Genomic DNA, 24459 nt, shown 5'->3' with positions numbered 1-24459 from the left:
CCAGTATCGACTCCCAGTATCGATTCCCAGTATCGACTCCCAGTATCGATTCGATTCCCAGTATCGACTCCCAGTATCGATTCCCAGATCGATTCCCAGTTTTCCCATTCCCAACCAGCCCCCCGTCCCTCCCAGCCCAGCCCTTATTTTACATTTTGGTTACAAACGCGGCGGGATCGGAGCGGAGCCCCCCGAGCTGCGGCAGCGCAGCTTCCACTGCAGGCACTTGGCGTGGGGACCCCCGGGACCCCCGGGACCCCCGGGACCCCCGGGACCCCCCGGGACCCCCCGGGCCGCCATCCGGGGGTTTGGGGCTCGGGGCTGTCACAGCCCCAGCTCGGCCGGGCCGGGCCGCAGCCCCTGCTCGTCGAAGCGGCGGCGGACGCTCCTCCTCAGCGCGTCGGCGCGGCGGTACGGCTGGTTCCGCAGATCTGCGGGGACAGCGGTCAGCGACACCCGGACAGCGGCACCGCGACACCGCGACACCGCGACACCGCGACACACGGACAGCGGCACCGCGACACCGCGACACCGCGACACCGCGACACCGCGACACACGGACAGCGGCACCGCGACACCGCGACACCGCGACACCGCGACACCGCGACACACGGACAGCGGCACCGCGACACCGCGGGAGCCAACCGCAGCAGCGGAGCGGGGAGGGGAGCGGGGAGGGAGGGAGGGAGGGAGGGGGGAGGGAGGGAGGGAGGGAGGGAGGGAGGGAGGGAGGGAGGGAGGGAGGGAGGGGGAGGGGAGGGGAGGGAGGGAGGGAGGGAGGGAGGGAGGGAGGGAGGGAGGGGGGGAGGGAGGGAGAGGGAGGGAGGGTGGAGGGAGGGAAGGATGGGCTGCCCCAACTATGCGCCCCAGTGGAGGGGTAATACTGGTGGGATCACTGGGAATGCTGGTGGGATGATGGGAATAACGGTGGGATCACAGGGATGATGCTGTGGAATGCTGGGGATGCTGCTGTGGGATCAGTGAGAGTACTGGTGGGATGATGGGAATACTGGTGGGATCACAGGGATGATGCTGTGGGATCAGTGGGAATAGTGGTGGGATCACAGGGAATACTGATGGGATCATGGGGATTCTGCTGTGGGATCACAGGGATGATACTGTGGGATCATGGAGATGCTGCTGTGGGATGATGGAGATGCTATAGGATCACAGGGATGATGCTGTGGGATCACAGAAATGATGCTGTGGGATCACTGGGATTACTGGTATGATCACTGGGATGCTATGGGATTACAGGGATGATGCTGTGGGATCACAGGGATCCTGCTGTGGGATCACTGGGATTACTGGTATGATCACTGGGATGCTGTGGGATTACAGGGATGATGCTGTGGGATCACAGGGATCCTGCTGTGGGATCACTGGGATTACTGGTATGATCACTGGGATGCTATGGGATCACAGGGATGATGCTGTGGGATCACTGGGATGCTGTGGGATCCCAGGAAAGCTCCTGTGGGATCAGTGTCCCCTCCCTGGCACAGAGGACACACAGAACTCTGAGTTGTTCCCACTGCAAACTCTGGAGCTGGAGGATGTTCCTCAGGGCCCCTGTGGGCTCAGCCACAGCAAGGTGCATTTAGGATCCCCAGATCCCATTTAGGATGATCAGTGGGATTATTTAGGTTTTCAAAGACTTCCTAAATCTGTAAGAGGTGCTTTGAGGAGTTCCCTGTGCTGCCACACTCTGCAAACTCCAGCTGGAGCTGGAGGATGTTCCTCACTGGTGGCACCTGTGGCTCAGCCACACCAGGGAGGATTTAGGATCCCCACATCCCTTTTAGGATGGATCCATGGGATTGCTCAGGCTGGGAAGGATCCCTGAGATGTGAAAGGTGCCCTGGGGAGAGCTGCTGGGTGGGATCCTGGGATTCTCTCCTTGGCTGCAGAGATGTTCAGCAGTGAGCTGGGGAGGACACTGAGCATGGGTGGGATGAGGAAAGGGAAAAGGTGATGATGGGATGGTGGAATGGGACATCACAGGTGGCACACGTGGCACCTGTGCACCTACACAACAAGCCCTGAAGACAATTCCAGTTCAAATTTGTGTTAGATTTCCTGGATAACTCATGGGGGGAGTTCCACAGAACTCCCAAACTTCTCCCCACACCTGAGCTGGAGACTGAACCTCCTGCAGAACCAACAGTGGGGCTGCAACACTGGGGACAAAACTGGCACACCTGGGGCCAGCAGCCCAAATATTCTGGGCTGGACTTGAAGAGAAATGGCCAAACCAGAGTGTGATGGTGACCACTGACCAGCAACACCCAGGCACAGGATTATTATGGGCTGGATTTGAATTAAAATGGCCAAAATTGAGTGTGAAGATGGTCAAGATTATTTTGGGCTCAACTTGAGAAGTGGCCAAACAGAGATGATGGGCACCAGCCAACATCCTGTGGATCCCAGCACCTCCAGAGGTGAAAATCAAGGATCTGGGTCTCAAGTGGCCTCGAGGGTCTCACCAGTATTAGCTCAGCCACATCTACCACCAGCAGCCTGGCACAGAGAGAGAGGAGGAAGCCAAGTAAAAAGTGATGCTTGCCAGCTCTGGGAATCCTCCACCACGGCTGTGCTAGAAGAAATCCTTACCCTCGAGTGAACATTGGGAAATTTAGTGATATTATTCTTCTTTAGGGCTAAACAGAAAACAAACAAAAAAAAACAAAAACAAAACACACAAAAAAAAATGATGGTTAAGTAAAAAAATGGGATGGAGAATGAAGAGCACAAGTCAGTGTTCAAAGCTCCTGGGCAGAAAGCAGAGCAGGAGGGGTTAGGCAGGGCAGGAGGGACAGGGGGACAGGGGGACAGGGGGACAGGGGGACAGGAGGGACAGGAGGGACAGGAGGGACAGGGGGACAGGGGGACAGGGGGACAGGGGGGACAGGGGGGACAGGGGGACAGGGGGGACAGAGGGACAGGGGGACAGGGGGACAGAGGGACAGGGGGACAGGGGGGACAGGGGGACAGGGGGACAGGGGGACAGGAGGGACAGGAGGGACAGGAGGGACAGAGGGACAGGGGGACAGGAGGGACAGAGGGACAGGGGGACAGGAGGGACAGGGGGACAGGAGGGACAGGAGGCTCCCTGCCCCATTCCAAGCTGCTTTGAAGGTTGGCTCCAGGAAGGGAAGACAGAGAGAACCCAAGAACCATGGAGTGGGTTAGTCTGTGGTTCACTGATGGAATTGCACAGAATGTCCAGGCTATGCTGGGGTGGGGACACCACGGTGGCAGTGGCTCAGTTCCACACCAGCCCCTTTCCAGGGGCTCTGCCCATTCCAGGATTCCCAGCCCTGCTCCCCCCTCCCCCTGCTCAGTGAGAATTCCTGATCCCATCAAATCAAGCTGGCATGGAACTGACAGAAGAGTTAGAAGTGGATGTGAGCAAACAAGGAGAGATTTCACCCATGCAGCTGAACATGCAGGTGCTGGTTAAAAACCCCAAAACCACCCCAGGGGTGACATTCCCGAACCAGAAACCACCCCCAAGGTCCATGCAGGCTGGAATGTCCTGGAGTGCCACATGCAGGGCACCCTGAGTGAGAGAGCAGCCAGGTGAGCTGCCACTGCCTGGGCTGCAGGGACTCAGGGCAGTGACTCCCACCCCACTGTTCTATGGGATCGATGGGATGGCAGCAATGGGATGAAGGGGACATGCAACACAGGGCACAGCACAGGACACCAGGACAGCACCAACACACTGCACAGGGACACACTCCTGGCTGAGATGACACAGAGAGTGGCACAAAGGCCACAGAGACCTTGCTGGTGTCTAAGAGCAGCAGGTGTGGGGCAGGGGGGGTGGGGGATGGGGCTCCTCGGGGGCTGCGGGGTCGCAGAAGAAGCGAGAGCCGCGCTTGGCGCTGCGGGCGGTGAAGGGCACTGTCTTCAGCACTGCATGAACAACAACAGCCACACTCAGCATCAGGGGCAGCCTGGGACAGCCTGGGACAGAGCAGGGACAGCCTGGGACAGAGCAGGGACAGCCCTGGGACAGAGCAGGGACAGAGCAGGGACAGCCCTGGGGACAGGGGACAGCCCTGGGACAGCCTGGGACAGCCTGGGACAGAGCAGGGACAGCCTGGGACAGAGCAGGGACAGCCCTGGGACATGGGACAGCCCTGGGACAGTCCTGGGGACATGGGGACACTGGCACAGCCCCTCACTGCCCCTGTCAGGAGGTGCCAGGAGGGGTTTGATCTGCCTGGGAATTCCCTTGAAGGACAGGTTTGTGGGAAAACCCTGGTGTTTGGGATGATTTGGGGTGGAACATAAATCCCATCCCAATCCATCCTGTCATGGGCAGGGACACCTTTCATTATCCCAGGGGGCTCCAGCCCTGTCCAGCCTGGTCTGGAGATCTCCAGGGATGGGAGGTGACCTCAGTCCTACCTGACCTTCCATCCCTGACCTTTCCTCCTCTGTGGCCTGAGGCCCCAAAATGGGCAAATCCAGGCACAAGAGCACAGGAAATGATTAACTGGAGCCTGGCACCCTCTCCCCTGATGGTTTTTCCACAGGGAATCTGCTCCTGCCACAGAGCAGAACCATCTTTCCAATTAAACCATGTCCCAGGAGTCAGGAGGAGTTGTGGCAGCAATGCCAGTTGGATATTAGTGCCCTTTAAATGAGGAATGTCATCTCAGGGCCATTAACCAAGGTTAAAAGGAGTTGGGAAAGCTTCACACACAAGTTCCCTGGCTTTCCTTAGTCCCTTCTGCAGGAAAAACTCCTGTGGAAAACTTCCAGGAGCAGTTGGCAAAGATTTTTTTTTTTGTTTGGTTTGTTGTTTTTTTTTTGGTTCTGAGTAAGGAAATGGAGTTTGTGAAGCTCCTGAGGTATTAAATCATTTTCCTTCCACAGCACAGGTGAAAAACATGTGGAAAACTTCCAGCTCTGTGATCCCAGAAGTGGCAAAAGGGATTTAATTCCTGGGAAAGATGCACTTCAGGTGGCTCTTTGAATCAGCAAATACTTGCAGCCAAGTCCTGGCTGCACCAGGGGCTCTGTCCCTCCCCTCTGGGATCTGCAGGAAAACCTGGAGCAGTTTGGGGTCACTGGGGGGTGACTGAAGGATTTCTGGGTTCGATTTTACTGAAAACAGAGGCTCTTCATCCCCACACTGATCCCATTTGTGGGGAGAAGGATCTGGGAGCAGCTGTGGGATCAGGGACCCCCTGCCTGCTCTGAAACCTTGGGAATGTCCCCACAAGCTGCAAGAGAGGGAGCAGAACCTTCTGGACTTGCTCCACACCACAGGAGCAACATCCTCAGGGGGGGCAAAGCCCTGGAGCAGATTCCCCCTGGGAATTGCTGAGGCTGGAATTTCCAACTGGGAATTGCTGAGGCTGGAATTTCCAACTGGCTGGCAGATCCCCCTGGGAATTCCCAAGGCTGGCATTCCCAGCTTGGCAGAGCTCAGGGGGTACCTGTGCAGGGCTCAGGGGGTTCAGGGGTACCTGTGCTGGGTTTAGGGGGTTCAGGGGTACCTGTGCTGGGTTCAGGGTGCCTGTGCTGGGCTCAGGGGGCTCAGGGGTACCTGAGCTGGGTTCAGGGGGTTCAGGGGTACCTGTGCTGGGTTTAGGGGGTTCAGGGGTACCTGAGCTGGGTTCAGGGTGCCTGTGCTGGGTTCAGGGGTACCTGAGCTGGGTTCAGGGGTTCAGGGGTACCTGTGCTGGGCTCAGGGGTACCTGAGCTGGGTTCAGGGGTTCAGGGGTACCTGTGCTGGGCTCAGGGGTACCTGAGCTGGGTTCAGGGGTTCAGGGGTACCTGTGCTGGGCTCAGGGGTACCTGAGCTGGGTTCAGGGGTTCAGGGGTACCTGAGCTGGGTTCAGGGGTAACTGAGCTGGGCTCAGGGGTACCTGAGCTGGGTTCAGGGGTTCAGGGGTACCTGTGCTGGGTTCAGGGGTAACTGAGCTGGGCTCAGGGGTACCTGAGCTGGGTTCAGGGGTTCAGGGCTCAGGGCTCAGGGCCCAGCCCAGGCTGACCTGTGATGATGTCCTCGATGGCGCCGTCCTTGCCCTCGTACACGTGCCTGTTGTCCTTGACCTGGCGGCGCCGCAGCTCCGCGATCAGCTCCTGCTGCTGCCGCCGGCCCCTGTGCGAGGGGGACTGACACAGGGGGTCAGCAGGGCCCTGCTGCCCCTGCCCCTGCCCCCTGTGCGAGGGGGACTGACACAGGGGGTCAGCAGGGCCCTGCCTGCCCCTCCTGCCCCCTGCTGCCCCCTGCCCCCTGCCCCCTGTGCGAGGGGGACTGACACAGGGGGTCAGCAGGGCCCTGCTGCCCCTGCCCCCTGCTGCCCCTGCCCCCTGCCTGCTGCCCCCTGCCCCCTGCCCCCTGCCCCCTGCCCCCTGTGCGAGGGGGACTGACACAGGGGGTCAGCAGGGCCCTGCTGCCCCTGCCCCTGCCCCTCCTGCCCCCTGCCTGCTGCCCCTGCCCCCTGCCCCCTGCCCCTGCCCCCTGCCCCCTGCTGCCCCCTGCCCCCTGCTGCCCCCTGTGCGAGGGGGACTGACACAGGGGGTCAGCAGGGCCCTGCTGCCCCTGCCCCTGCTGCCCCCTGCTGCTGCCCCCTGCCGCCCCCTGCCCCCTGTGCGAGGGGGACTGACCACAGGGGGTCAGCAGGGCCCTGCTGCCCCTGCCCCCTGCTGCCCCCTGCCCCTGCCCCCTGCTTGCTGCCCCCTGCCCCCTGCTGCCTCCTGCCTGCTGCTCACCCCCACACCCCTCTGCACCCCCTCCCTGCCTTCCCACCCCACTCCAGGCTGGGACAGCCCTGTGCTCACTGCTCCCTGCACAGCTCAGGGAAGGGGAAAGTTCAGCTGGTGGAAATACAGAACAGACTTTCCCCCTGTTTAGTTCTCCTTAATTCTGCAGACTTTCACACACAGCTTTGCCAGCCTATTCCAGTTCCCTCCATAAAAACTGCCAGACTCTTTCCAGGCAACTCCAATTCCTCACTTGGAGCTGAGGTTTCTGAAAACCAGGAGCACAATCCCACCTGGAGTCGTGTCTGTCCCCTACCTTTTGGTCCTGCTGCTCCATCAATGCTTCTTGCTCCATGAGCTTTTCCATTAAGGCCTGCTCCTGCTTTTTCCTCAGCTCGTTTTCTTCCTCTGCTTGCTGTTTGTGAGAAAATCCATGGGTTAGAGATTCCAGGGGAGCCAGGGAGGGATGGGATCTGTGCCAACATGGGGTGAGGAGGAGGAGGAGAAGGAGGAGGAGAAGGAGAAAGCAGAAAGGAGAAAGCAGAAAGGAGAAAGAAGGGAGAAAAGAGAAGAAAAAAAGGACAAGGAGAAAGAAGAAACAAGATGGAAAAACAGAAAGAGAAAGGAGGAGGAAAAGAAAAGGAGGAGGAAAACAGGAGAAGGAGAAGGAAGAGAAGGAAGAGAAATGGAGGAGGAGGAGAAGAGTACAGGATAAATAGGGGGAGGACAAAGAGGATGAGGAGAAGAAGAAAGAGAAGAGGAGGAGGAAGAGAAGAAAGAGGAGGAAGAGGAAGAGAAGAAAGAGAAGAAGAAAGAGGAAGAAGAGAAGGAGGAGGAGGCTGAGGTTTACCTTGTAGGCCTTCACGAAGCGCACGAACACCGGGAAGAACACCGAGGGCGGGGTTGTCTTGGGATTCTCCCCAAAATACTTCACAGCATCATCAAAGGCATCCTGCAACAGGCACAGCCTCAGTGTCACCCTCCAGGCATCCTCCATGGAAACACACCCAAATCCAGCACAGACCCACCTGGGCTATTTTGGCATCGTCCTGCAGCTTCTTGAGCTTGCCCTCGTTGCTCTGGATGAAATCCTTGAGCAGGGTGTTGTGGTCGTGCATGGAGAACTCACGCTTGGTGAGCTCCAGCCCCCGCTGCAGCTCCTTCACATCCAGCAGCACGTTCTCCAGGGACACTGGGGGCACACAGAGGCTGGGATGTGACCAGAACTGTGCATCCTATCCACCTGCTAAACCAGCTGGGGCAGTGACCCTGATCTCTGTGGGAGATATCTCCTGCTAATGGCATCTTTAAACCAGCTGGGCAATCATCTTTACCTTTCCCATGACCCACCCTCCATCCAGGAGGTGTCACCTGTTAATGGGCCATTGTTAAAAACTGGGTGTGGCAGCGATTCTTATCCCTGTGGGAGATATCTCCTGTTAATGGGCCATTGTTACAAACTGGGTGTGGCAGTGCCCCTGATCTCCTGGCACACATTCTCTGCTCATGGGCATCTTTAAACCAGCTGGGCAATCATCTTTATCTTCCCACAGCCCATCCTCCCTCCAGGAGATATCTCCTGTTCATGGCCACTGAGTCCCAGTGCATGGCTGATAAAATTCCATCATCCCACTGGGAGATGCTCCAGCCAGGGCAGGAGCCAAGCCTTTCCTACCCAGAGAAAAACTGAGATTTGGAACACCAGAGCACCTTTCCCACTGGATCCCAGAGGAAAACCAGACCCTCCCACATCATCCCTGCACCTTCAGAGGAAACTGCACCTTCTCCAGGAGCACTGCTCCAGCTGAGCCACATCTGCCCCTGCAGGAGGATGCAGCACCATGGAATGGGACTGTGCCACCACCCTGACTGACTGACTGTGCCAGCTTGGATTCTGACTCTGGCAGGGTTGGGATTGTTCTGTGCAATACTGCATTGCTATTTTAATTTTCCTAGTGAAGAACTGTTATTCCTATTCCCATATCTTTGACTGAGAGTTCTTTAATTTCAAAATTATAATAATTTGGAGGTAGGGGGTTTACATTCTCCATTTCAAAAGATGCTCCTGCTGCTTTCAGCAGCCCCTGTGTTTTAACCCAGAGCAATGCTGAGCTCAGGGTGCAGCAGTGCCCACCCTGCAGGGGCACAGGAGGGGCTGTACCTGCTGCTGCCTTCTCCACGTAGTGCAGCTCGTTGTAGAACAGGGCCACGTGCTGGTACTTGTCCTTCACCACGTTGGAGATGTAATGCAGCAGCGTCTGCTTCCGGTCTGTGGACTTGGTCTCCAGCAGCTGGAACAGCAGGAACACAGAGGGAGGGCTGGGAAAGCTCCAGGCACAGGGACTCGGTGCTGAGAACACTCCAGGGTGTTCTCCATGCTGGGAAGCACCAGTGGAGTCCCCCAGCAGCCACCTGGGTCAGCACAACACCCTGAAGGGCCACAGGGCTGGGAGAGACAGGCTGGAAAACTGGGAAAGGTTCCAGGGCAGAATTCCTGATGGAAATGGGAAAAGGTTGGAAAATTCCTGAGGGAAATGGGATGGGAATGGAGAATTCCTGAGGGAAATGGGAAAGGATGGAGAATTCCTGAGGGAAATGGGAAGGGCTGGAGAATTCCTGAGGGAAATGGGAAGGGCTGGAGAATTCCTGAGGGAAATGGGAAAGGATGGAGAATTCCTGAGGGAAATGGGAAGGGGCTGAGGCTGCAGCAAAGGAGGATCCCGAGGGATCTTTTCCCTCTCTGGAATTCCCTGCCAGGAGGGCACAGCCGGGGGGATTTGGGATCTGGGACAGGAGGAGAAGGAACAGCCCCAGGGGAGGGCAGGGTGGATTTGGGGACAATTCCTTCATGGAAAAGGTGCTCAGGTGGAGTCCCCATCCCTGCAGGGATGTAAAACCCTGGGGATGTGACACTGGGGACAGGGACAGTGCTGGGAATGGTTGGACTCAAAGATCTTGGAAGGTTTTTCCATCCTGAAGAACTCCACAGTTTAAATTCCCAGCTGCCCACAACACATCCCTGATTTTCTCACCAGGTCTAAACTCTGCAGCTTAAATCCATAGACAGCCCCTCGTTTGCTGCTGTTCATGTAATTCCCAAGAGCCAGGATGATCTGCCAGGATGAAACAGAGCAGAGCAGCAATTCTCAGGACAAATTCCATGAGGTTTAGACACCCCTGGAACGAGAGCTGGATCAGACCTACCTCCAGGATTTTCTTCAGCTTTTGGGATGATTTTATGGACACAGAGGCAGCAATGATGGCATGGAGTTGCTGCAGGGAAATGCAGGGAGAGCTTTGGTTAATGCACATCCAGCCAGGAGGAAAATCAACATCCAAACACTCACATCCTGAAAAAAACCCTTCCTGGTTTTCATCCACACCATGGGACAGAGCATGGGTGTCCCTCTGACAAGGATCCAGGCTGTGAGAGCTGGGAATGTTCCCCTGGAGAAGGGAAGGATCCAGGTAGAGCTTCCAGCACATTCCAGGGCCTGAAGGGGCTTCAGGAGAGCTGGAGAGGGACTGGGGACAAGGGATGGAGGGACAGGACACAGGGAATGGCTCCCACTTGTGGAGGGCAGGGATGGATATTGGGATATTGGGAATTGGAATTCCTGGCTGGGATGGAATTCCCAGAGCAGCTGTGGCTGCCCCTGGATCCCTGGAATGTCCAAGGCCAGGCTGGAGCACCCTAGGACAGTGGGAGGTGTCCCTGCCATGGCAGGGGTTGGAATGAGATATTCCTTTTTCTCCTTCCCACCCACCCCCATCTGGGATCCTGGGAATGCTCCCCTGCCCTGCCACTCCAGGATTCCAAACCTCCCTTTGCCTGCCAGATGAGGATTCACACCCCAACCCCTACAGCTCTCCCAGTGATGGAAAACAATTCCAAGGGCCCATGGACCAGCACCAAGGGCAACATTTCCCAACAATATTCCTTTGAGGGTGCTGGGGCTCCTCAGAGAATGGTGACATTCCTGAGGCTGCCAGAGCTCCAGGAGCATTTGGACATCACAGGGATGCTCAGGGTGTAAATTTGGGGTGATTGTTCAGGGCCAGGAGCTGCATCCATGATGCTGTGGGTCCCTTCCAGCTGTGAAATTCCAGCTGTGGCCATTCCAGCTGTGACTATCTCAGCTGTGTCTATCCCATCTGTGCCCATCCCTCTGCCCATCCCATCTGCCCATCCCATCTCCATCCGTCCATCCTTCTGTCCATCCCTCTGCCCATCCCTCTGTCCATCCCATCTGTCCATCCTATCTGTCCATCCCATCTGTCCATCCCATCTGTCCATCCCTCTGTCCATCCCATCTGTCCATCCCTCTGTCCATCCCTCTGCCCATTCCATCTGTCCATCCCTCTGCCCATCCCTCTGCCCATCCCATCTGCCCATCCCATCTCCATCCGTCCATCCTTCTGTCCATCCCTCTGCCCATCCCTCTGTCCATCCCATCTGTCCATCCTATCTGTCCATCCCATCTGTCCATCCCTCTGTCCATCCCATCTGTCCATCCCTCTGTCCATCCCTCTGCCCATTCCATCTGTCCATCCCTCTGCCCATCCCTCTGTCCATCCCTCTGCCCATCCCATCTACCCATCCCATCTGCCCATCCCATCTCCATCCCATCAGCCCATCCCATCTGTCCATCCCTCTGTCCATCCCTCTGTCCATCCCTCTGTCCATCCCATCTCCATCCCACCTGCCCATCCCTCTGTCCATCCCTCTGTCCACCTGCCCATCCCTGTCCACCCCTGCCCATCCCTCTGCCCATCCCATCTGTCCATCCCTCTGTCCATCCCTCTGTCCATCCCTCTGTCCATCTACCCATCCCTGTCCACCCCTGTCCATCCCTCTGTCCATCCCATCTGTCCATCCCTGTCCACCCCTGCCCATCCCTCTGTCCATCCCTGTCCACCCCTGCCCATCCCTCTGTCCATCCCATCTGCCCATCCCTCTGCCCATCCCTCTGTCCATCCATCTGTCCATCTGTCCATCCCTCTGCCCATCCATCTGTCCATCCCATCTGTCCATCCCATCTCCATCCCACCTGCCCATCCCTCTGTCCATCCCTCTGTCCATCTGTCCATCCCTGTCCACCCCTGCCCATCCCTCTGTCCATCCCACCTGCCCACCCTGTCCCCGTGCCCCCTGCCCTCACCGGGGTCAGCATCTGGACGCTCTCAGCGAAGTTGCCGATGAAGGCCATGATGGTCATTTTCTGCATCAGCCTCTCGATCTTGCTGAACTGCAGCATGAACCTGTCCTCGTCTGCCAGCTGCTCCAGGGGCTTCCTCTCCCTCTCGTAGAGCCTCAGCACCTTCACCTCGTTCTCCGTGGGCAGGAAGCGCATCAGGCACTCCACAAAATCCACCGGCAGCGTCTTCAGGTCAAACCTGCCAGGGAAGGGAAGGGAAGGGGCTGGGAAAAGCTCTGCCGGGATGGGGGAGATGGGAATGCTCATCTGGAGAAGGGAAGGGTCCAGGGGAAACCTCAGAGAGATCTGCAGGGCCTGAAGGGGTTCCAGGAGAGGTGGGGAGGGACAGGACACAGGGAATGGCTGCACTGCCAGAGGAATGGGATGGATATTGGGATATTGGGAACTGGAAATTGGGATATTGGGAATAAGGATATTGGGATATTGGGAGATTTGGATATTGGGTACTGGGATATTGGGATATTGAGATATTGGGAAATCGGGAATTGGGATATTGGGAATTAGGATATTGAGATATTGGGATACTGGGAATTGGGATTTTGGGAATTACGATATTGGGAATTGGGATATTGACATATTGAGATATTGGGATATTCAGATATTGACATATTGGGAATTGGGATATTGAGATATTTGGATATTGGGATTTGGGATATTGAGATATTTGGATATTGGGAATTAGGATATTGGGATATTGAGATATTGGGATATTGATATTTGGGATATTGGGAATTGGGATATTAAGATATTGAGATATTGGGAATTGAGATATTGGGATATTGGGATATTGGGAATTGGGAACTGGGAATTTCTGGCTTTGGGATGGAATTCCCAGAGCAGCTGTGGCTGCCCCTGGATCCCTGGCAGTGCCCAAGGCCAGGCTGGAATAACCTGGGATGGTGGGAGGCCTCCCTGGATGAACTGGATGAGTTTAAAGCTCCATCCCACCCCCGAGCTGTCTGGGATTCAGCTCCACATGGGAAAAGCAAAGCAGCAGCTGTGAAGCTCCTCCTGCCCTGCCCATGGAGATGGGAACAGGATCCAGGGATTGTGGGAATGATGCTGCTCCCATTCCAAACACGTGGACATTCTCCCACCCCCCAGGCTCACTTTTCCAGGGCAAAGAGGTGGGGAGGAGCAAATATTTGTATTTAATTGGCCCAGAGCACCCTAAAGCCCAACTGGTGAACCTGCCAGGACCTGGGGCAGGTTTGGGTCACCCTCAGTCAAAGGCAAAGCTTGTGCATCCACATTTTGGGGATATTCCTTAAGGGAGGAGTGGGAGATGTTTGCCATGGCCAGGATGAGTCTGGATGGATTTGGGATCAGCCTCAAGGATTTGGGATCAGCTTCACCTGCCCCAGGAGCAGGGAAAAATCCATATCAATTCCTGAGGCCACTCCACAAACCCAATTCCATGCAAAATCTGCTCCAGCACCAGGATTAAACCCATCCTTCATGGAGCCAACCACAAGAGCTGCCCCTTCCTGGGCTCCCTCTGGATTTTGCCCACTGGAACAGGAAATATTGTGGAGCAGATTGGGAGCTGCCAGTACAAACTGGAGATGTTGGAATGAGCTGCTTTAACCAAGGAAGTGCTAATTTATCCAACCTCAACAGTGACTCAGCAGCACAAAGCTGGGAGGTTTCTGAGCTCCAGCCATTCCGACTTCTGGGAATTCAGATTTCTGGGAATTCAGATTTCTGAGAATTCCATCCTGTGCTTCCCCTGGAATTCTTCCCAGCATTTCCACCAGCTGCCCACTCCAGGCTGTTTCCCAGCAGCCCCAGTGACCTGGGGCAGGATTCCCTGCTGGAATCCCAGCACTCACACGTGGATGGCTCTGCAGATCTCATCCGCCGTTTTCCCGGCTTTCCGCAGGGTGATGGCCAAATTCTTGGCTCTGTTGGCATCCAGCAGTGTGACTTTGTTGGATCCTTTCTGAGGGATCTTCTGCTTGCTGGAAGTCAGATCCATAGCTGGGCCCTGGGCTTTTGTTTTGAAGATTTCCTCGAATTCATCCACGTTCAGATCCTGGAAAGGAAAGGAAAGGATTTATCCTGCAAGGAACCTGAAATCCTAAAATCCAGAACTGCAGGAAAAGCATTGTGAGGGCTGAGACTGGATCATGGAATGGTTTGGGTTAATCTGTTAAACCAGCTCTTTATCTTCCCACAGCCCACCCTTCATCCAGGAGGTGTCACCTGTTAATGGGCCATTGTTAAAAACTGGGTGGGGCAGCGATTCTTATCCCTGTGGGAGATATCTCCTGTTAATGGGCCATTGTTACAAACTGGGTGTGGCAGTGCCCCTGATCTCCTGGCACACATTCTCTGCTCATGGCCATCTTTAAACCAGCTGGGCAATCATCTTTATCTTCCCACAGCCCATCCTCCCTCCAGGAGATATCTCCTGTTCATGGCCAGTGAGTCCCAGGGCATGGCTGATAAAATTCCATCATCCCACTGGGAGATGCTCCAGCCAGGGCAGGAGCCAAGCCTTTCCTACCCAGAGAAAAACTGAGATTTGGAACACCAGAGCACCTTTCCCACTGGATCCCAGAGGAAAACCAGACCCTCCCACATCATCCCTGGAGCTTCAGAGGAAACTGCACCTTCTCCAGGAGCACTGCTCCAGCTGAGCCACATCTGCCCCTGCAGGAGGATGCAGCACCATGGAATGGGACTGTGCCACCACCCTGACTGACTGACTGTGCCAGCTTGGATTCTGACTCTGGCAGGGTTGGGATTGTTCTGTGTAATACTGCATTTCTATTTTAATTTTCCTAGCACAGAACTGTTATTCCTAATTCCCCTATCTTTACCTGAGAGCCCCTTAATTTCAAAATTATAATAATTTGGAGAGAGGGAGCTTACATTCTCCATATCAAGAGAGGTTCCTGCCTTTTTTAGCAGGCACCTGTGTTTTAACCCAAATCAGCAGGGCTGGGTCTGGGGGCTGCAGGGATGGGTCTGGGGGCTGCAGGGATGGGTCTGGGGGCTGAAGGGATGGGTCTGGGGGCAGCAGGGATGGGGCAGCAGGGGTGGGTCTGGGGGCAGCAGCACCTCGAGGATGCGCTCGTCGTCGATCTCGTTGAACACGGTGCCGTTGATCTGGTTGGGTTTCAGAGCCACCCAGTTGAACACTGGCATTCTGAACTTGGTCTTGATGGGCTTCTTGATCTTCACAGCTGGGGACAGCACAGGGACAATTGCTGAGGGGCTGCAGCACAGAGCAGCTCCCCAGCTGCAGCTCAGAGCTGACCACGCCTGGTTATCCCCTGGACATCCTGCTGTCCTGACAGCACCAACCCCACGGGACTTCCCAAGGGAAATCTGGGATTCCTGCACCACCACAAGCTGCCTGCACTGGTCTGAACTCCTGGGAAAAGGGGAAGAGTGGCTGAATTCAGCCCTGAAGAGCAGAGCCCACTCTGAGCTGTGTCACAGACAGGACAAGAAGGTGGAAAAGTCCCATTCCCAAGGTTTTGGGAAATGGGATTTGGGTGAACTGCAGTGGGGCACCTTCCCAGCAGGACTGAGTTTCAAGGCCAAGCTGGGCTTTAACAGGGGCTTAAAACCAGATTTTAATTCCTGTGCTGTGCAAATCCAGCAAATCCAAGTAATTCATGAACTTTGGAGTAATTTAGGAATTTAAACAAAGGAGCTGTGGAAAAGAAACCTGGAAATGAGGCCTGATTGAGCAAGGGAACAACCCTGTTCCTATTCCTATTCTTATTCTCTATTCCTATTCCTATTTCTCTTCCTCTTCCTGTTCCTGTTCCTGTTCCTATTCCTATTTCTATTCCTATTCCTATTTCTATTCCTATTCCTATTCTTGGTCCTGTTCCTACTCCATTCTTATTCTATTCCTATTCCCATTCCTATTCCTGCTCCTATTCCCATCCCTATCCCTATTCCATTCAATTTGGAAACCACATAATTTATTTCCATAATCCAATTCCTTTCTTTTCCCCTACATGAGAACACAAACTTGTTCCTTGCTGCAAAATCAATTCATTAAAGTACATTAACCAACATTTTGCTCCTGAATTATTTCCCAAAAAATGTGGCAATCGTGGAACAGAAACCCTGGTCCTGCAGTGGATAACAGGGAATACACAGAATATTCCAGTGGGTGTTTTGGGAATTGTATTTATCCAACTTGTGCTCATCTACACCAAACAGGGTTTTGCTCTCTGATTAATTCACAGGGTCACTTCAAATAATTCCTAAAATAAAAGAAGGAATAGCTTTGAACATCCATGGAAAAAGCCATTTTCTATTTGTGCAGACACTGGAATGGACAATTAACTGCTGCCAGGTTATTCCAGCACAGGGAAGGCAGGAATTCCTCATGGGCAGATTTCCCTTCCTCCTCCTCCTCCTCCTCCTCCCTTCCCCAGCTCTGGGTGCCCAAATCCCCAGGGATGCTCCCACCTCCCCCAGGGAATGCCAGGGTAAGGAATACTTAGCAGGAAGGAACCTACAGAAGAGCTTGATGGGCCCATCTTAGCAGCAAGCAGAAGGAACAGAGAAAAAAGGGTTAGGAAAGGTGAGAAGAGCAGCATTTGTTATTTCCCAACTGCTCCTGCCTGGGGAGCTCCTCATCCAGAAAAGGATTTCCAGTCCCATTCCCTCAGAATTCCCACTGAAAAAATCAGGATCTGCAGCCCAGCAGCCCCCAGGCACCTCCCAGGGATCTGCTCCCTCTGGGGCTAGGCTTTCCTGAAAAACACCCTGGGACCCTCTGGATGCTTTTTACCAAAGAAACCTTTAAAGGCTGGAATATTTAATTAGAATTAAATATTAATATGTAGATTAAAAAATAATAAATAAATTTATTAATTCATTTAAATAACTAAATTAAATATTAATATTTAATTAATTATTTTTCTTTTCTCCTTAATGAAGCTCTTAATGAAAGTCTCTTGGACTTGTAAGGAGCTCTGGAAATTTTTGGGGACAGCAGTGAGCCCTTGCTCACACCCTGAGACACCAGGCAAGAGGCAGTGGTTAAAACATGGGTAAAGATGGGCAGCACATTGGCCTTCCTTCCAAAAAATTCCCAAATTTTGTCTTTTCTTCCAAAAAAATCCTGAATTTTGCATAGATATTTCCTCTCAGAAGAAACCAAACCCACACTGTGTCCAAGCCCAGCCCCAAGTCCCTGGCACTGGCTGTTTATCAAACAATGGTGGTGTGAGCTTTGTTCCAACTGTCCCACAACAAACCCACAGCTGGGGCTGATAAACCCCAAAATCTCAGCCAGTTCTGGGCATTCTCCAGCTCCCCCATCCCAAAGGAAACCTCAGACATCTCCAGGGATGCTCAAAGCAGCTGCAGCTCCTCCAGAAATGCCAGAATGTTCCTTCCTCCCACAAACTCCTCACTGCAGCCCAGTGAGGAACTGGGGGGTGTTTTTGGGGGTCTCAGGGGGTTTTACCTGCCAGGCCAGAGTTGAAGACCACGGTGGGAGAGGCTGTGCCAGGCAGGGGGGGAGCTGAGGGTGGTGGTGGTGCTGGAGCTGCATCCAGAGCTGGACCTGGGAGAGGAGGAGGAGGAGGAGGGGGAGGGGGAGGAGGAGGAGGGGGAGGAGGCACAGACACTGCCACGGGACCATTGGGCACTGGGGGATGGAGGGAAAATGGAATTAAAATGGAGAACACAGAGAGAGCCACCCCATGTCCCTGAGCCACCCTGAGCCCACCCTGAGCCACCCCATATCCCTGAGCCACCCTGAGCCCACCCTGAGCCACCCCATGTCCCTGAGCCACCCTGAGCCACCCTGAGCCACCCCATGTCCCTGAGCCACCCTGAGCCCACCCTGAGCCACCCTGAGCCCACCCTGAGCCCACCCTGAGCCACCCTGAGCCACCCCATGTCCCTGAGCTACCCTGAGCCACCCTGAGCCCACCCTGAGCCCACCCTGAGCCACCCCATGTCCCTGAGCCACCCCATGTCCCTGAGCCACCCAAAGCCTCCAGCACCTGGACCCTCAGGAAAGAAAGGAGAATTTTTCCAGGAAAAAATTCTTCCATGCATGGAAAAAACAAGTGGAGGGGGCAGCCAAGTGGGGGTCTGTTGTTTTGGTTTTTTTTGTGGATATATTTTTTCTTATTTTCTATTTACATATATCTATGTACACAAACAATGGTAATGCTGGAAAATTTGTGTTTTTTCCAGGGGTCTGGCCCCAGGAACAGCAGGAATTTCCCCATGGGGAGGTGCTGAGGCCCCGGCACTGCCCAGGGGGGTTGGAGTGCCCAGCCCATGGCCAGCCCAGGACCCCCTCCCTCCTCACCTGCCTCAGGTGAGCCTGGCAGGGCGGGCAGGGGGGGTGGGGGCGGGGGCAGGGGCACTGAGGGGGCAGCTCCAGGTGTGGCACAGGTGCCTGGCACTGCCTCTGCTGCTGCTGGCACCATCCCAGAGCCCAGGGCCACGGGCAGGATGGAGATGTCCCCATCCCCTTTCTTCTGGATCTTGATGGTTCCCTGCTTCTCCAGCTCGTGGATCTTCCTCTCCAGCGTGGACTGGCGCTGGATGGCCTCCTCCTTCTCCTTCACCATCTTCCTCAGGGTGTGCACCTGGCTGTTGGCATCCTTGTAGATCTCCTGCCATGGCACAGCAACAGGCAATGCTCACAATTCCAAGGGCAGGATCAGAGCTGATCCAGAGAGAGGGGATTGCACTGCACCTGCCTGGAGAAGTTCTGGGTTCTCCCACCCTTTGGGACCCCCACAGGTCCAGAACTCCCAGCTGGAATGTTCCAGAGCTGGGGGATGAGATGTGTCCATCTCACTCAGCCATTCCTGTCCATCCACACCAATAATTCCACCTCAAACCCACTCCAGGTTCAACAGTGGGAAGCCAAGAGAATTCCCCTGCCCCAGACCTGTGATCCACTCACCCTGATCACATCCAGTTCTTTGTTCCTTTGCATCAGTTGCTTCTCCAGTTCCACAATTTTGGCCATGGCTTCGTTCTCTGTGTCCTGCAGCTTTTCAGATAACTGCCCAGTAAAAGAGAAATGGATTCAATAACTGGAAAAACTCAAAATAAGGTCACTTCTCAGATAAACTGATAAATTATTGGTATTCCAGGAAACCCTGAAGCCTGGGGAAGAGATTCCTGCCTGAGATGGGAGATATAAATTTGGACTTGAGCAGCTGGACAGAGGAAGGTGGCCCTGCCCTGCAGGGGTTAACTGGATGGGTTTAATGTCCCTTCCCACCCAAACCCAAACCAATCCCTGATTCCTACAACACCCCAGAGAGACAAACCCTGCACAGTGAGCTGAGAATGTTATTTATTGCAGGTGATGGGAATGCAGGGATGGTGACAGAAGGAAAAGCCTTTTCTCAGGTTTAAAGTATGGAAATCCCCTTTTTTTAAACATTATTTTCCAAAAGGCTAAAGGAGCTGATACCAAGTTTGGGACAGCAAACCCTGAGCATCTACATAAGAGGATTTTCCTCAGCCCTTATTTAAAGTAGGGTTGGTTTTTTTTATTCCCTGTCAGGATTTTTTCCCCAATTTTTGGGCTGCTCTGCTGAGGAGTTGTAATTTCCCAGGTAAATCAGCTCTCCCAGCTCCCCCACTGTGCCAGGTGAATCCTCCTGGAAGCACAACCAGGGTGTGATTTTGTCCCAGGTCAGAGGTCCAACAATCCCAAAGGAAAGGATTTTGCCAAGTGAACTTCCCCCAAACCAGGCAAAGGCAAAGGCAAGCCAAGCTCACGTGGGAAAGGTTCTCCTCCAGCTCCTCCACCCTCTCCAGAGCTGCATTCTTGGTCTCAGCATCCTCCAGCAGAGCCCCCACGTCAAACACATTGTCCAGGTAAGCCTGGATCTGCACCTGCAGCTTGTCACTCTCTGTGTGCTTCAGCTTCTGCTGGGACAGGGACAGGGACACAGGGACAGGGACAGGGACACAGAGACACAGGGACACAGGGACAGGGACACGGGGACAGGGACAGGGACACAGAGACAGGGACACAGGGACAGGGACACAGGGACACAGGGACACAGGGACAGGGACACAGGGACAGGGACACAGGGACACAGGGACACAGGGACACAGGGACACAGGGACACAGGGACAGGGACACGGGGACACAGGGGCACAGGGATACAGGGACAGGGACACAGGGACAGGGACACAGGGACAGGGACACAGGGATACAGGGACAGGGACACAGGGACAGGGACACAGGGACACAGGGGCACAGGGACACAGGGACAGGGACACAGAGACAGGGACAGGGACACAGAGACAGGGACACAGGGATACAGAGACAGGGACACAGGGGCACAGGGACAGGGACACAGGGACACAGGGACACAGGGACAGGGACACAGGGACAAGGACACAGGGACAGGGACAGGGACAGGGACACAGGGGCAGGGACACAGGGGCACAGGGACAGGGACACAGGGACAGGGACAGGGACACAGGGACAGGAACACAGGGGCACAGGGACACAGGGATACAGGGACACAGCGACAGGGACAGGGACACAGGGACACAGGGACAGGGACACAGGGACAGGGACAGGGACAGGGACAGGGACACAGGGGCAGGGACACAGGGATACAGGGACAGGGACACAGGGACAGGGACACAGGGATACAGGGACACAGGGACAGGGACACAGGGACAGGGACAGGGACAGGGACACAGGGACACAGGGACAGGGACACAGGGACAGGGACAGGGACAGGGACAGGGACACAGGGGCAGGGACACAGGGATACAGGGACAGGGACACAGGGACAGGGACAGGGACAGGGACACAGGGGCAGGGACACAGGGACACAGGGACAGGGACACAGGGACAGGGACAGGGACAGGGACAGGGACACAGGGGCAGGGACACAGGGACACAGGGACAGGGACACAGGGACAGGGACACAGGGACACAGGGACACAGGTGACACAGGTGACACAGAGCACTGGCCAGGGCTGGGGCCAGGGGCAGCTCAGGGATCCTCCACCCCAGGGAAACCCTGTGGAGCCCAACCAGCCCCAGCTCAGGGGCACTGCAGCCTCCTGCCCTGGGAGGGCTGGAGCAGAGCCTGGGGTCCCTCCCCACAGCTGCTGGGACCCCATGGCCCACCCCCAGGGGGGCAACAGCAGCTGGGGCTGGCAGGCACAGACCCCCAGGGAGAACTGCCAGCCTGGAGCCCCTGGGGACGTGGCAGGGCGAGGGGGGCTGTGGCTCATCCTGCCCTGTCAGCAGCTCCACGCTGGGCTGACACTGAGCTGTGCCCTGCTGCCAGCTGGGGGCTGGGGGTGGGGAGGGGGCTGCACTCACATCCAGGTACTCATCCAGGCCCAGCTTGGTGAACTCATACTGCAGGTGCACCCTGAAGTTCATGTCCTCCACCGAGTGCACCACGATGTTGATGAACTGCATGCAGGCCACCTGCAGGGACAGCCCAGAGCCCCAGCTGAGACTTCATCCTCACATTCCTCAGATTCTGCTCTGTGGGACTGAACTCCACACAAAGTGCTCCAGGTTCTCCTCCCAGCTCAGCCACACAAACCAATCCTGTTCCAGCTCCAGCCCCAAAAAGTGCAAACAGAGAACTGGGGAGAGAATCTGGGAGGGTGGGACTGCAGAACCTGCAGCTGGGACTGGACAATTAATGGGGAAATGGACCCAAACTTATAAAATGTGAAAACTTGGGATTTGGAGCCCATCTTGGGCTCTTGCACTGCCCAAGGTGAATCCTTTAATGGTTTTTAATTAATCTCTGCTTTGTTCCTTTATGTTCCAGGGAGTCTCTCCAGCATCAGAAGCAGCAGGATCTGAACATGAGCACATTTCCTTGTGCTGCCTCCAAGGGAAAAACAGCAGAACCCTGAGCTGATCCAGCAGAACCCTGAGCTGATCCAGCAGAACCCTGAGCTGATCCAGCAGAGCCTGAGCTGATCCAACAGAACCCTGAGCTGATCCAGCAGAACCCTGAGCTGATCCAGCAGAACCCTGAGCTGATCCAACAGAACCCTGAACTGATCCAACAGAACCCTGAGCTGATCCAACAGAACCTGAGCTGATCCAACAGAACCCTGAGCTGATCCAGCAGAGCCTGAACTGATCCAACAGAACCCTGAGCTGATCCAGCAGAACCTGAGCTGATCCAGCAGAACCTGAGCTGCTCCATTTCCAGGCCAGGGCTGGATTTGGGCTCTGGGAATGTTGGACTGCTGGGATTAAGGGCAATGAGCATTCCAGGAATTCACTTTTGGCTGTAGAGTCACTGCCCAGAGCTCCAGGCTCTGAAAAACCAGTCCTGGGCTTAAACAGCCTGGAAAAGGGAGATTAGTCTGGGTTTAATTAGCCTGGAGATTAATCCAGGGCTGGGTTTAAACAGCCTGGAAAAGGGAGATTAGTCTGGGTTTAAACAGCCTGGAAAAGGGAGATTAGTCTGGGTTTAATTAGCCTGGAGATTAATCCAGTCCTGGGTTTAAACAGCCTGGAAAAGGGAGATTAGTCTGGGTTTAAACAGCCTGGAGATTAATCCAGGGCTGGGTTTAAACAGCCTGGAAAAGGGAGATTAGTCTGGGCTTGGATTTAAACAGAATGGATCCAAGCACTGAGTAAGAATCCAAGGGAGATTGTTCCTGATTTAAAGGAGGATTTCAGATTCTCACATTCCTAAACCCCCAGATTTGGGATATTATTCCTGATTAAAAACAGGATTTCAGTTTCTCACACTTCATAAACCCCCAGATTTGGGATATTATTCCTGATTTCAGTTTCTCACACTCCTTAAACCTCCAGATTTGGGAATTTTTGCCACCAGTCCCAGAACCAGCACCTGCCTGAGACAGCAGGGCCAGCAGGGAAGGAAAAGGATGGAAAAAAATGGGAATTTTCTGGAAAATCCCACTCACCATGAAGTCAATGTTGTTGTCTTCATTCCTGAAATGCTCCATGAGCTTCTCAAAACGCTGCTTCTCCCCACACACCTGGAAACAAGCACCAAAAATGAATTTAAAACACACTTGATCTGCTTGTTCAGAGCCTCTCCAGCCAGGTTTCCTCTGGCTAAAATCTCCCTCATCAGAAATAATTCCATGTGGACACCTGCTGAGGAGCCAGGTACAATTATTGTACTTTTGTAATTGCAAAAGAGATTTTTTAATCTCTTTTCTGCTTAAAGAAAATTGGATTTTATCCATGAGTGGAAAGAGAAGAGTTGCACCAGGCTGTGCCACAGCTCAGAGCTGAGTTTTCTCTGTAATTAGAGAGAAATCCAAATGACAGGGAGGGAAAACAAAAAAAAGAAAATTATCCCTGGTTAAAGGAGGAGTAAAAATACATCAGTGCAACTGGTCAGAATTTCTGAGCTGTGGAAAAGGGTTTTGGCAGGAAACAAAAGCAAAATCCAAGGAAAAGCAGGATTTTGTTTAAACCTGAATATTCCCAGCAGTTTCTCTGGGAGGATGGAATTCTCTCAGTCCTGCTTTCCTCAGCACACAGACCTGCAGTGATCCACAAAAACCCCCCAGAATGGGGAAAAAACCTGGAAAAAGACATTTCCATGGGGAATGGAGCAACCTGGGATGGTGGCAGGTGGGGAATGGGATGGGAACCCAAATTATTCCAGCATTCCATGGTCCCTCCTGCCCTCACTTCAGGAAAAATGGATTCAAAGAAGATTTCAAGAAAATCAAATAAATTTACAGAAGATTTCAAAAAAATCAAATGAATTAAAGAAGATTTGTGGAAATCACCCCCAGGGATGGGAAAAGCTGCTCTGAACAACCAGGAGCCATTTGGGGCTGAGCCACCAAATTCAGGAGCTGCAGCCCCAGCAGGGCCAATCCCAGGATTAAAAATTGATCCCAGGATTAAAAATTGATCCCAGGATTAAATCCCAGGACCTGAAGGAGGGGAAAAAGCAACGTGGCTGCTCAGGGATGCTCCCAGTTCCTCAAAGGAACTCAGCAGCTCCAGGGAATGCTGTGGTTTATCCTGGAAAATTAAAGGGAGGGAAAGTGGAGGTGGAGGCTGGGCTGGGTCCAAGGGGAACCACAAAGCAGATGTTGCCATTTCTGGGGGGAGGAATTCCCAAGGGATGAATTTCCAAGGCAGAGTTTTCCTTTATGGGCACTGCTGTGGGAAGAGTCAGGATTAAAGGAGTTAGCAGAGCTGGAAAAAAAGAAAAAAAAAACTAATTAGGCTGGGAATGAAACCTCTGGATGTGGCACTGAAGCCAGAAAACCAAGTGGATTTATGGACAACCACCCATGGAGGGGCTTTCCTGTGGAAGGAACCACCCCAAAGCTGCAGCACAGCCCTGGGGGAGCAGCAGGATCTGCCAGGAGGAGTTTGGAGAGCAGAGCTCAGCCCCCTCTGGTCCTGGGATGCTCCAGGATCATCCCCTGAGTGCTCTGGATTGGGAGGGACTCTGAACATCCCCTAACTGCACACATTTAACTGGATCAGGCTGCTCCAAGGCCAGGCTGGCCAGGGCTTGCAGCAATTTGGGACAGTGGG

General features: G+C 54.4%; 1 protein-coding gene across 5 annotated transcripts in view; it reads right to left on the bottom strand.

The window, feature by feature from the left end:
• Positions 1 to 305: 305 nt before the first annotated feature.
• FMNL2 (formin like 2) overlaps positions 306 to 24459 on the bottom strand; it is a 110724-nt gene continuing 86570 nt past the window's right edge. The window contains exons 10-27 of one of the 5 annotated variants that reach the window (XM_079310870.1): positions 22851 to 22925; positions 21265 to 21375; positions 19689 to 19838; positions 18859 to 18960; positions 18253 to 18562; positions 17395 to 17577; positions 15015 to 15139; positions 13781 to 13983; positions 11892 to 12126; positions 9934 to 10002; positions 9762 to 9842; positions 8891 to 9020; positions 7758 to 7921; positions 7580 to 7681; positions 7046 to 7144; positions 6015 to 6138; positions 2614 to 2660; positions 365 to 431 (exon numbers count right to left, since the gene is read on the bottom strand). In XM_079310870.1, the coding sequence (XP_079166996.1) occupies positions 393 to 431; positions 2614 to 2660; positions 6015 to 6138; positions 7046 to 7144; positions 7580 to 7681; positions 7758 to 7921; positions 8891 to 9020; positions 9762 to 9842; positions 9934 to 10002; positions 11892 to 12126; positions 13781 to 13983; positions 15015 to 15139; positions 17395 to 17577; positions 18253 to 18562; positions 18859 to 18960; positions 19689 to 19838; positions 21265 to 21375; positions 22851 to 22925 (2349 nt within the window). In that variant the 3' untranslated portion in view covers positions 365 to 392. Of the gene's footprint in view, positions 432 to 2481; positions 2661 to 6014; positions 6139 to 7045; positions 7145 to 7579; positions 7682 to 7757; positions 7922 to 8890; positions 9021 to 9761; positions 9843 to 9933; positions 10003 to 11891; positions 12127 to 13780; positions 13984 to 15014; positions 15140 to 17394; positions 17578 to 18252; positions 18563 to 18858; positions 18961 to 19688; positions 19839 to 21264; positions 21376 to 22850; positions 22926 to 24459 lie in introns of those variants that run through there. The other 4 variants (XM_079310869.1, XM_079310871.1, XM_079310868.1 and 1 more) reach the window with 4 other exon arrangements.

This window comes from Erithacus rubecula, assembly GCF_903797595.1.
Source record: "Erithacus rubecula genome assembly, chromosome: 8".
NCBI classification, from domain to species: domain Eukaryota; kingdom Metazoa; phylum Chordata; class Aves; order Passeriformes; family Muscicapidae; genus Erithacus; species Erithacus rubecula.
This window is presented reverse-complemented; position numbering and strand designations above follow the sequence as displayed.